This window comes from Phacochoerus africanus, chromosome 16 (assembly GCF_016906955.1).
Source record: "Phacochoerus africanus isolate WHEZ1 chromosome 16, ROS_Pafr_v1, whole genome shotgun sequence".
In the NCBI taxonomy this organism is placed as follows: domain Eukaryota; kingdom Metazoa; phylum Chordata; class Mammalia; order Artiodactyla; family Suidae; genus Phacochoerus; species Phacochoerus africanus.
In genome coordinates this window covers 25,745,871-25,758,568 of record NC_062559.1, presented here as the reverse complement: position 1 = coordinate 25,758,568, position 12,698 = coordinate 25,745,871, and the positions used below count along the sequence as shown (strand labels likewise).

Below are 12,698 nucleotides of genomic sequence, written 5' to 3'. Positions count from 1 at the left end.
TTCTAGGGAAATGTTAAGTCTAGTATATCAAAAAAAGGCAGGTACCTTGATGTAAGTTTTATCATGCTATATATATGAATAAAAATGCTTAGCATATAAGCGTGGGAGTGCTTTCTTTTCCATATTTCAGTTTCCACAGAGTCACTTCATTGTTTAGTTAAGATTATCAACTTTAGATTATTCAAGGCACTGCCCTTTTTAATTAGTGGGGACCTTGAGATTTAACCGTGATGATTATTAATAATATAATAGCAAATAATAAATACAGTGAATAGAATGTATTTTTATTACCTTTTGTTTTAATTTCAGATGCAGATTATGTTTTCAACTTTTAACCTTTGATATTGGTTATGGCAGTGTCAGGTCCCCTGTAGTGCTCCAGGTGAGTGTGCCTCTGTGTGTGTGTGTGTGTGTGTTGCTGTTGGTGTTGATTTTATTCATAGTAACCAATCAATAACTAGCAACTTGGATCAAACTCATTACAGACATATTTACTGTGGTTCAGAGAATTAACTAGTAAGTGGAACATCTATTATTTGAATTGCTGTACCCATTCTGCATCCCTTTTCTAAAACTACTTAATGAATTTTATTACAGTTATAGATGTACAACGATCATCACAACCAAATTGTTTTGTTTTGTTTTTTGTTTTGTTTTGTTTTATTTCTATTTTTTTGCTTTTTTAGGGCCACAGCCACAGCATATGGCAGTTCCCAGGCTAGGGGTCAAGTGAGAGCTACAGCTGCCGGCCTAGCCACAGCCACAGCAATGCAGGATCCCAAGCTGCATCTGCGACCTAAACCACACCTCACGGCAATGTCAGATCCCCCACCCACTGAGTGGAGCCAGGGATTGAACCCACATCCTCATGGGTACTAGTTGGATTTGTTTCCACTGCACCATGATGGGAACTCCCCAAACGGATTTTTTTTTTTTATTGGTACAACTACTGTCTATGAAATAAATGTGGCATAAAGCTAAGTATGTGTTAATACAGAAAAGCAGACATTTAGGTAATAGAAAATAGCAGATTACCTAGCTTACTCACCTGGGTTTATAAAAAAGGTATCTTTTCTATTTTTTACACATAGAGATTTAGTTTAAAATTGGCCTATATTTTAATTTTAAAAGCCTTTGGGATTGTTGTAATCTTTGGGTTTTTTCCTAATATAAATGTTTGTAAATTTAAAGAATTTTTTCTACACCCTGATTCTTTCACTTCCTCTCAAATCAAATTAACTCAGATCATCTTCTCTAACATATTTTAATCTAAAATAGCTCTTAGTGGCAAAAGGATTTTAAAAGATTGGTTGTGTTAGTCTATAGAAGGCTATTTGGGGACATAGGATGAGAAGTGAAAAGGAACAAAATTAAATTTTGTGCGACAGGAATTCAACTTCCTATTGCATTGACTGGTTTTCAGACTAACACGAGGAGAATGATTACATTACATGTGGCTCAGACATTTGATAGAATGGCTCAAAGATTTGTTCATAGCATTTAAAAATTTTATGAATCTAAATCTTTTAATGGTCAATTTATTCATTATTTTACATGTATATCTAATACTGATTATGATTTTTAAAATGTATTGCTCAGAAATATAGTATTTCCATAAACACAAATTCTTGAACAATAAAATGTTTCAAGAAAAACTAGTATGATTTTATTACACAGTTGAAACGGTTATTGTCCTTATAAAGAACTGTAGTTTCAAAAGAACATTTTGAAACATTTTATAAAACTGTTGACCTCCAAAAAGACCACTAGGTGTCAGTTCTGATCTGTAATCCACCAGGAAGTGACTCATGTCTTAGAAGTGATTCCACTGTTAAAATAAGTCAAAGAAAAATATTTGCCGTGCTTTTTAACTCTTTCACAGGTCCATGAGCATTTGAATTTTCAAGATGATGATAATATGGATTTTGAGGACCAAAACACAGAAGAATTCCTTTTAAAAGACACTTTCAATTTTCTCCTGTCTAATGAATCTTCACTTTCCATATTTTCTGAGATATTTCAGGGACTTTATAGATCAGGTGTATTTAAGGTAAGTGCCTATTTTTGTAATGACAGCTATTTTTTAAATTCATTTTTTAAGCAGGTGCCATTTTCTTTATTGTGCAGCTAAGCAACTTGATAATTCATTTGAAATTATATCCGTTATATAAATCTTTTCATATTTTTCTGACCTAGGGACCAATATTATTTTTATGTCTAGCTAAGTATGTGAATGACTGATTATGATGAAATTATGGGTTGAAAATGAAGTAAAGCAGTTCCTAATTCCCAGGGAAATTTTGTGGGTATAATGAATAATACATATTACCTATTATAGAATACTTTAAAAAGAATGCCTGAACCTTTTGGAGGCAGTTAGAATAGCAGTGACTGCTCTCGATTAGCATCAAGGGACTGGAATTGTAATACTGATATTTTAAGCATTCACATCTGGTTAACGTCTTTGGTTAGATGCTGATGCTTAGGGAGTAGTGCTTCAAAGTAGGAGTAGTTAATTTTTATGACATATTAGTACAAGTTTCCTTGCTGTATCAAAAACAATCTGTATGGATCGCTAGGTACAGTTTTCTATATGTCTTTCTGTTTTAAAACCATAATTGGAAAATTTGGAAAAGTAGAATGTGGAAAGTCTCACCAACAAACAGAATCTGGAGAGATGTTTTTGAGAGACACGGCCTTACAGACTGTTGTTTCCCTATGATTTTATTGATGGGTTCCTAGGGACTCCCTGTTTCCTTCCTTAGGGAGTGGGTTGTCATTAAAACTGTTAGAACCACTTGACCCGAAGGGAGTGGTCACATCTACATCTTCTGCTTTCAGGGATGTAGTAGGAAAAAAAAAAAAAAAAAGAATGTGAGGGAAATGGGGCTGTCCGTTTACTAGAATCCATGAAACTCCAAAATGGTGACATCTCATATATTGGATCCACATGTAAATTTCCTGCTCTGGTGTCTAGTACTTGAAGGCTAAAAAAGTCTTTTTCTGTATTTGCAAACTGTCACGCTCATTCTGTCTTTCTGGGCCCAACTTCCCGTCGTTACTACCAAAAAAGCACTATTGAGTTCTTTTCGGTCCTTTTTGTTCAATATGAAGTTTTCTTATATCCTGACAGCATTGCAACGAGTTGAAGTTTGATTATTATTTAGAATTCAGTAGCTCAGCTGTTTATAGAGTTCAGCATTTGATAGGGCATTGACTGGTGCTAAACATGGTTTGTCTTTACAGCAGTTACTTAAGAATTGTTTGTTCCCCCTCCTATTATAGAGTGAAGACTATCAGAAAGAACTAAACCAATGCCTGTCTTTAGAGGAGATTAACTCAATTATGACTTTCATAAAGGAACTTGGGAATTTGGGACAATTCCAGCTGGTAAAACAAAAGTGACCTTTGATTCCTCTTGATTACTGAGGTTATAGTAGATCAGCCATAAGCTACTTGATTTTGACTTGAAACTAGGTGAAGATATTTCTTTAAGAAAGAGAATCTTTGTGAGCGTCCTCTCTTCAGAGATATAAATATTAAGACGAGTAGAATGCATATTTTTTAAGAGTTTGAAGATAATGCATGACTTACTAAAGGTAGGAGAATATGGGATTAATATAGCTGGAAGGATTTGTTAGTTCGTAAGGGGAACATGTTAACATTTTTCTAAAGAAGTTTCACTTTTAGCTCTGGGACATTTACGTGTAACCAAAATTTCCTTCTGCTTATCATGCCATTTTTTTTTTTGTCCGTAAATATTACTTTGAAGGTAAATGTTACTCAACAAAACAATAACATTTTAGGAGACTACCTAAATCTTAATTCACTGTAACTCTATAGGAAATTCCAAAGAAAGAAAATGTAAATAATTGTAATAACTTTTAGTGGTTTCAACCCCAAAACACAAATGGCATTTATTTATTTGCTATGTATCTTCATTTGCAAAATCTTGCATTCTCTTAAGTAATTGGTCAACACTGAAGGATAATTTATTGCATATATACGTGCATGCTCAGTACTTGCTTTGTTTCTAATTCTTTCCCTATATGGGTAAATTATATTCTACCTAAGATTTGTTTGTACAAAGCATCTCTCTAAAAAAGTATTTTCAAAAGACTATCTATAATTTATTATTAATCTGTTTGGATCAAATGTTTATTTTTTACTTAAAAAACCTATGTAATCATATACAACTTGTATGAGTTATAACAAGCTTACTAAGTGAATTTTGACACTTGCTTTTATAATTTAGCTCCATATTTTAGAGGGTTCAGAGTAAGCTTATTACAGAAAAATAGCTTAATTGATGGATTATTATAATTAATTTAAATATTGTAAGTATTACATTTATGACAGTTTGTCTCAAAACCCTACAAAGATTATCACAGACACCTGGCTTCATCCTTCAGGAATTCATAATTTAAGATTTTGTGAAAGTGGAAAACATCTCTTGGCACAATGTGAGGAAGAATATAATTATTTTATTGGAGAAAAGGCAAACACTAATTTTCTGACTCTCAGAGCAGAAGGAAGATAAACATAGATTTTTTTTTTGGTAGGATTAATATCACTCACCCTGATATCTGCAAGGCCCTTGGAACCAAAAGGATTTCTCCTCATTTTTCCCTACCTGACCCTTCTGTTTTTCAGGTGTTTTGGGGTTATCTATAGAAAGGAGGTACCCATTTCCATTCAGTAACAAGGGAAATAAAATTCACTCTATTTGGAAATATAAATATCCACAAAATTAGTTTCTTATAAAAAGTGGAATTTACCTTGACAGCAATACAGAAAATCAAATTATGGTATGATAATGGATTTTTAAAAAAATAGCTTATTTTTTAAATGTCTGATTAACTACAAAGCCTCTCCTGATACGCTACATTTATTTTCAATAAAATGCTCTGATAGTATGCTCTTGAATATTCCTTCTCAGCTCTTCCCATCTGCTACTCCTGGATTTCAATCTTTGATGCGTGAATTTTATGATATGGCAAATCCTATGCGAAAGCCTGGTTCTACCGTGGCCCAATACTGGTCTCTTTTAAATGTATTTGAACAATTTCAGCTCCTGAAGAAAAAGGCACCACTATACCCGCTGGAATGGTAAGAGTGCCACAAATCTGAATTGTGCAACCCCCAAAAATCTCTAAAGATTGATTTCAAAAGGCATTGCCTACATTAAGGAAAGCAACAAAAAGAAGTGTGTCCAAAAATTCATGCTCGGAAAAATAAGCTTCTTTAAAACATTGAAACCATAATGATTCTAGTGGTCTTCAAGCACTGTAACAAAAATATATCCTACAGTTTTTCAAACCAGCAGGACTTGACTCCACTAAAAAGTTATGTTTAAAATTTTCAAGCTACTTTCCGTCTGTGATCTATATCCTTGAATTACAAGAGCATCAGACAGAAAGAATTAGGTGAGATTTATTTTAAAAACCATCAGTCAGAGTGGAGCCCAAGAGTTTTCATTCATTGAGGGTTTTTGAGGCATGACTTTATTCTGGGCAAAACCTATCAAATGTATAAATCTGTCTCTACCACAAGATGAGAACTTTTTTCTTTTAGAAATGGGATCTTGGGAGTTCTCAGCGTGGCTCAGCGGTAATGAACCTGACCAGTATCCCTGAGGATGTGGGTTCGATCCCTGGCCTTGCTCAGTGGGTTACCCATCTGGCATTGCCATTTGCTGTGGTCTAGGTTGAGGATGTGGCTCGGATCCCATGTTGCTGTGGCTGTGGTGTAGGCTGGCAGATACAGCTCACATTCAATCCCTAGCCTGGAACTTCCATATGCCTCAGGTGCAGCCCTAAAAAGACAAAAAAAAAAAAAAAAGATAAAAGAAAAGAAAATAGAATCTCAGAGAGAAGCATTCGGCCAGGAGAAAAGGTTCTTGGGCTTCCATGCCCACTTCCAGTCTAATGAGAGGTGCTAATAAGGGAGCAAGGGGGGCAATGGGCCAGGTCAACATATAATAGCCCCAGTACGTGGGGAACAGAGCAGTGTCCATGCTGCCAGCTAAGCATGCTTCCCTTTAAGTTGATGGAATTCAGCGAACCTTTGGCTTTTCTCTTGCCAGGAAAGCAGAAGTAACCCTAACCTCCTAGGCACAGGGAAGACTAGATGGCCGTGCCATGATCAGTAATGACTCTAAAGTCACCTTCATAATGGCCTCAGTTCTGATGATATGCACTTCATTTCCTTCTGCTTCAGGAGCGAGTGGGAGTTCTTTTTAATAGCCCAGAAATACAAATAATCATGTATTTGAAGGATCCGTAGGAAGTCTCCCAGGACCAGAACTCACTTGAATTGCCACAACTTTATGCAGTTGACCTGAGTCCCTCAGTTCTCAGAAGTAATAGGATTGATGGAAGGTTTCATCTGTTTGCTTGAAAGTTAGGTTTTAAATAATATTTCAATAATGCCCCTCTGTTCTTTGCATGCACTCTTGTATAACAAGACTGTCTTGTTTGTCATTATCGATGAGGGAAGAGCAGGCTTGATCTACCAAGGAGTCTCTTTAAGTATTGTTTTTATCACTGAGGAAGTTCTCTTGAGATATGCACGCTTTGGGAAGTGTATTCCCCATGAGTCTCTCAAGGTCCATATTTATTTTAAGGTTAAGCAATTAGCTTAAGTCCAGAATACTGAATTTAACCCTAACTCTAACCCTAACTGACTCCTTCCAACAATGAAATTTACTAAGGATCAATGTTAAATATAGTTACAAAAAGACAGGGCTTTTTTGAAGCAGACAGACTTGTATCCAAAAATTCCAACTTTAGACTTTATTAATTAAGCAGGTAAGGTCTTCCTCTGAGACTTAGTCTCCATTCCTGTAAGGTACAGATTGTACTACCTACCAAGTATTTTTCGAGATTACTGTCAGATAATTTCCATGTGCTGCATGGTGTGTGGTGTGTTGCAGCAAAGATAGGTAGTCAATATTAACATACTTTCCGTTTCCTGTTTCTGTACCATCCAAAGGTCACTTTAGCATCCGCACTGGGGGAAATAGTTTTCTTTCATTTATAGGAAAAGCAAGATCAGTTTGAAAGGTTAATCTAAATTAACCCTGAAATAAGTAAACTTTATATCTTTATCCAGAAGCAATTAGAACTTTCTAAGAAAGACTGCTGAATTCTAATTATCTTCAAGTTTACCAGTGAGTGTGTTTATATTTAATTAGCATTCTTGCTGTGTTACAAGGAAGATGTGTATTCTACATATTTTCAAAATGAGGAAACTTCAGTGCTGAGAAGATGGATCATTTGCTCAAATCATGCATCTGATAGAAATACACTTGGAACTAAGACCCTGGCCTCTTGTTGCTGGTCTGGTGCTTTATACCAGTGCCTTGTGCAGACAGGGAGGCCAAGAGTAGCCATTCATTATTGCCCTTATTTTCACAATGGTCAACTCGTTTTTCATACCGAAAAAGCCAAGTTTACATATCTATATACTATGTGTGAGGGCTAATGATTTCCTCCTCCCTTTTAAATAAAGATTATCTGCTTATAAAAACAAAGTGAGGAGAAACAAAGTCAAAAAAAGCAACAATTAGAAAAGGTGACAGACATTTCTATCTGTGCCTGAAGCTCAGAATCCAGAGCCTCACCAGAATTAAATTCAAATTTGAACAGAATGAAAATACTGAAATCAGTTGTGTGTATTCTCTGCTTTCACTTAACTGGAGACAAAGTAGCAAGTGTAATTTGCTCTAATCACATGCTTTCCATGAAAATCTACATTTTCAAAACAAGTAAGTCGTTCTCAAAATTACACAAGAAATCATTGCGGGATGCCTTCACATAGAAAACAAGTCATTCCACCACATTTTTTTCTTTTTTTCTTTTTAAGGGCGGCACCTGCAGCAATGGAAGTTCCTAGGGGTTGGATGGGAGCTGCAGCTGGAGCCTATGCCACAGCCACAGCAGCACTGAATCCCAGCTGTGTCCGCGACATACGCAGCAGCTTGAGGCAATGCTGGATCCTTAGCCAGCTGAGCAAGGCCAGGGCTTGAACACCCATTCTCATGGATACTATTCTGGTTCGTTTCTGCTGAGCTACAATGGGAACTCCTCCTTCCACTACATTTCTCAAATTCAGTTGGAGTGCCTTTCAGGATTGTATTTTTTATTAGCTTAACTTAGAGTGTTTGCGTCACATGAATTCAGAGGGTTTTTCGTTTTTGGTTTTTTCCAATACCTTGGCCTGGCACCCAAGTGTCAAGTAAACATATCTCATCTCATGCTTGCTTTATCTGTTTTTTCATTCCGTGGGAGGCAGAAAATAGTTTAAAGTCAGTCCAGTCCTAGACCTTATTATTTTTCACCCCTGATTACTTCATTGTATATACCAAGGGGAAGAAAAGGCTTTCATAATAACACAGTAATAAAATAATCACATCTTCCAACATTAGCAATATTTTAAATTCCTTGACTCTTCTTGTTTTCCTTTTTTCTGCCACATCCATGGCATGGCGGGGGGGTTCCCGGGCCAGGGACTGATTCCAAGCCACAGCTGAGACCTACCCCACAGCTGCGGCAACATCGGATCCTTAACCCTCCTCAATTCTTCTTAGTTTCCTATCTGATGTTTATATTTTGAGGGAATTGAAAATGCCTTATTCGTCTCTATTACAGTGCCCAATACAACAGCCAGGACAATACATGTAAATTGTAATTTGACCTAGAGCATTTGATTGAATTCTCATAGCATCGCTGTGAAAAGGCCAGTCCTGTTACCTTCATTTCGCTGGAGTAGAAGTGGAGACTCACAACACAGCACAGCTAACTCAGGTCGCATCCTGCCCACTATTCTCTGCATCAGGACCAACAGTTTTTCTGTCTGCCACTTAGATTATTTTGGTCTCAAATTTGAGGGTTTAAAGGACAATCTTGCTGAGCATTTAGTTATACAACAGAAAAATGAGACAAACACACCAAGATATAACTACCCCTTAACATTCCTTCCTGTTAATCAGAGTTTAAGGATAGAAGCCTTGGCAAGACATAGGTCGTTTTCTGCATGGCACACTTACATTTCTTAGATTATGTGTATATTCTTCTCCGTCTGTGCCTCAGAGTTTCCAAGGCTTCTTGCTTCAAGACTTTGTAATTGTAGCCAAACAGATTCCAATGAGAATGTGAGTTCCTGTATCACTTCTGTTGGACCTAAGCTATCAGAGGTTGTTCACTTTTGGACCAAAGAGTGACTTTTTGCCCTGGTTTTCTTCAAATGTGCTTCTGCTGATTAGAGATGATGAGATTTCCATCCACCTCACGTGAAGCAAGATTGCTAGTTTTGAGGAATGAAATCCAGAAAGTTTTTCTTTGTGCTCATCAAAATAACTGTGCTCACACAGGAAAAAAAAAAAAAAAAAAGCATGTTAGATGTAATTTTCATGAATTTTGTGTAGTTCATTGATCCAGAGTTGTTTGACATTGCATTTGCAGGAATTCTTTCGCAGAGGATGAGAGCATTAAAAAACCACAAGGACCATTTGATGGAATTGAAATTAAAAAAGGTAAAGGATGTGGTTCCACTTATTTCCACGTAAAAATAAGTATTCCATGGCCAAAAAAAAATTTAAAAAGTTTAGCTTAATTAGCAATTGAAAATGAAATTAAACTGAAAACGCTATTTTTCCCTCAAATTTGGAATGGTTTTTCCTCTTAAAGATAATAGAGTTGGGGGGAGTGTGGGAAAATGAGTATTTTCATATTACTGGTGGGTGTATAAATGGGAATGGTCCTTCTAAAGGGGCCGTTTAACAACATGTAAGAGCTTTAACAGTTATTCTTACATGCCATAAATTTCACTTCCAGATATTCATGTTAAGGAAATAAGAGTGTACACAAAAATTTAATTATATGCATCATTAATAAATGAAAAAAATTAGAAGCTGCCATTATTGTAATAATAGTGGATCAGATTAAGCTATAGGCATCCAATAAAATGCTATAAAGCCATTCTGATATTGTGGGAAAATATTTATGACATGAAAGATGATTAATCAGCAAAATGAGTAGTGATTTTGATTTTCCCTCTTCAGTTTATCTCTATTATCTGATTTGTTCCTTCTGAAGGACAACTGAGCTTTGGTCACATGAAGAGAAATCATTTCTAATTTTAAGAAAGACAATGAAAAGAAGTACCATGTGTCTACAACTTTTAAAAAATTCAAGTCGTTCTGTTACGAATCGAGTTTTAATCCAATAGAGTGGTTCTGGGTGTGTGGCCCCTAGACCAGCACCATCAGCATCATCTGGGAAGCTTGTAAAATTCAGAGCTATTGGATCAGAATCTCTGGGTAGAAGGCCCAGTATTCTGTATTTTTATCAAGCCCTTCAGAGGATTCTGAGGCACCCTAACTTTGGAGAACCCTTGATTTAATAAAGTGAATCAATAAGCTCACAGAACAACTGATGTTAACTTCCTTTCTGATTGTCTTTCTCCCACCATTGTTTTCTTCTCTAAATGGTTGCTTTACACACCCTGTTTTTACTCATTCATTTCTCCCATTGATACTTCTTAAGGAGTTTTTTAGTTTTGGGTTTTGGGTCCTTTTTTTTTTTTTTTTTGGTTGAATTCAGACATTAGAGTAAATATCAGTGGAACCAACTAGGCAGAAGTTATATAATTCTAATAGTTTGAGAAATTATAGTCATAAGATCCTAGAACTAGAGAAATTTTGATCATCTTCAGGTAATGGATGACATTTAGACCATTCATTTTTCTCCCTTAATATTCTCTTATTTAAAATAATCAGGAGTTCCCGTCGTGGCGCAGTGGTTAACGAATCCGACTAGGAACCATGAGGTTGCGGGTTCGATCCCTGCCCTTGCTCAGTGGGTTAACGATCCGGCGTTGCCGTGAGCTGTGGTGTGCAGATGCGGCTCGGATCCCACGTTGCTGTGGCTCTGGTGTAGGCCAGTGGCTACAGCTCCGATTCGACCCCTAGCCTGCCTGGGAACCTCCATATGCCGCGGGAGCGGCCCAAAGAAATAGCAAAAAAGACAAAAAATAAAAAATAAAAAAAATAAATAAAATAATCAGGGTTTTTTTTTTTTTTTTTTTTTGCAATTTGAACCAGGAACTTCTTTTGTTTTACTTAAGCTTTTAGTTTAACTTAGAAAAGCTTTCGGATGTAATAAAAATTAAATAATAAAATAGGCATTTTATTAAATTATCCTATGTTTCAGATTACTGAATGTGCATTCTTTTTATTTTGCTTAATAGCTTCCACTTTAAATTTACCTTTCTTTTTCTAGCTGCGGTTCCACAAAATATTAATGAAACCAAAGAAATACATTGCAGTAATGGTGAGTTCCACTGAAAGTATTTCAGAATCATAATCAACAGTTAAGGCTCAGCCCTGCTTTGAAAATCATCGTATTTGGGGATGTTTAGGCTGATAATGTATTTTATGCAAACTTTCAGCAGTTATGAGATTTCTGAGTGAGTCAATTTTGTCACTTTTGCATAAGATGATTTTTAATTTCCCATTTCAGAAAATGAAATTACGTTTGTGTGTTTGCATGTAAGACAGTAATTTCCAAACTTATTTTGAAGGGCTGCAACAGTGCTAATGCTTTGCCTTGGGGGCTCTCAAATGGCAGAGCTTGGTGTCTCCTCTCTATATTGATTTTTAGTGCTTTCACTACCCAGCAGTAATTCTTTTCTGCCAGATGGTTGATATAATGGATAGTACTTGAGTCAAGTTTTCTTTATAACAATTGAGAGTTTCTAAGCCAAATTATAATTTATTTTCTTAAATTCACAAACTTGGTACCAAGGTATAATCAATAAAGTGCCTAAGTACCTGTATATAACAGCAATATATTTGTAAATATTGTGTAGATTTAAAAATTTTTTAATAGTTGTCTTCATTCTGGTCAGTGTTATTCCGGTAGTCTTACAAATTTATCATTCTAGGGAATCTTAGTGACTTTTCCAAGATCACAGTGCTATTAAATGCATGAGATGAATCATGAAGCTGGGTCTTCAGATTCTTTTTCCTAGGCTCATACCTTCATATCCTGTAATAATTCTACTTATCAGGTTTGTTTTTTGACAATGTATACCAAATTATGTATTTGGCACTAAAACATACACAGAAAATTTAGCCTTTCACAAAAATATATATAATATATATATATTCTGATAAAACATTTTAAAGCTGAAAAAGATAAAATTTATGGAGTAAGGCCGAGTTTATTGTAAATAAAATTCTTCCAATTTAGTAACTCTAACATCTTTCTTCTCAAATGCAGTTTAATCCATTCATTAGGTTTTTCTTTTGTTTTGTTTTGTGTTTTTGCTTTTTAAGACTGCACCTGCAGCATATGGAAGTTCCTAGACTAGGGGTCAAATCAAAGCTACAGCTGCCAGCCTATGCCACAGCCACAGCAATGATGGATTTTAGGCACATCTGCGACCTACACCACAGCAACGTCAGATCCTTAACCCACTGAGTGAGGCTAAGGATCGAACCCACATCCTCATGGATCCTAGTCAGGTCCATTACAGCTGAGCCATGACAGCAACTCCCCATTGATCATGTTTTAGCACTTTCATTAAAATCAGCATAGGGCGAGAGGTCATGCAATAAGGTGGTTTAATAGGCTCAACAAGTACATCCAATTAAAGAAAAAGAGCATTCTAAAGAAAATGTTGCTCAGCAGGAA

The 12,698-nt window shown here is 35.9% G+C and overlaps 1 protein-coding gene across 4 annotated transcripts in view; it reads left to right on the top strand.

Moving 5' to 3' along the window:
• CPED1 (cadherin like and PC-esterase domain containing 1) overlaps positions 1-12,698 on the top strand; it is a 281,780-nt gene that overhangs the window by 127,868 nt on the left and 141,214 nt on the right. For all 4 annotated transcript variants that reach the window (XM_047763880.1, XM_047763881.1, XM_047763879.1 and 1 more), the window contains 6 exons: positions 310-382; positions 1,883-2,050; positions 3,286-3,390; positions 4,940-5,109; positions 9,465-9,535; positions 11,283-11,333. In XM_047763880.1, the coding sequence (XP_047619836.1) occupies positions 310-382; positions 1,883-2,050; positions 3,286-3,390; positions 4,940-5,109; positions 9,465-9,535; positions 11,283-11,333 (638 nt within the window). The remainder of the gene's footprint in view (positions 1-309; positions 383-1,882; positions 2,051-3,285; positions 3,391-4,939; positions 5,110-9,464; positions 9,536-11,282; positions 11,334-12,698) is intronic.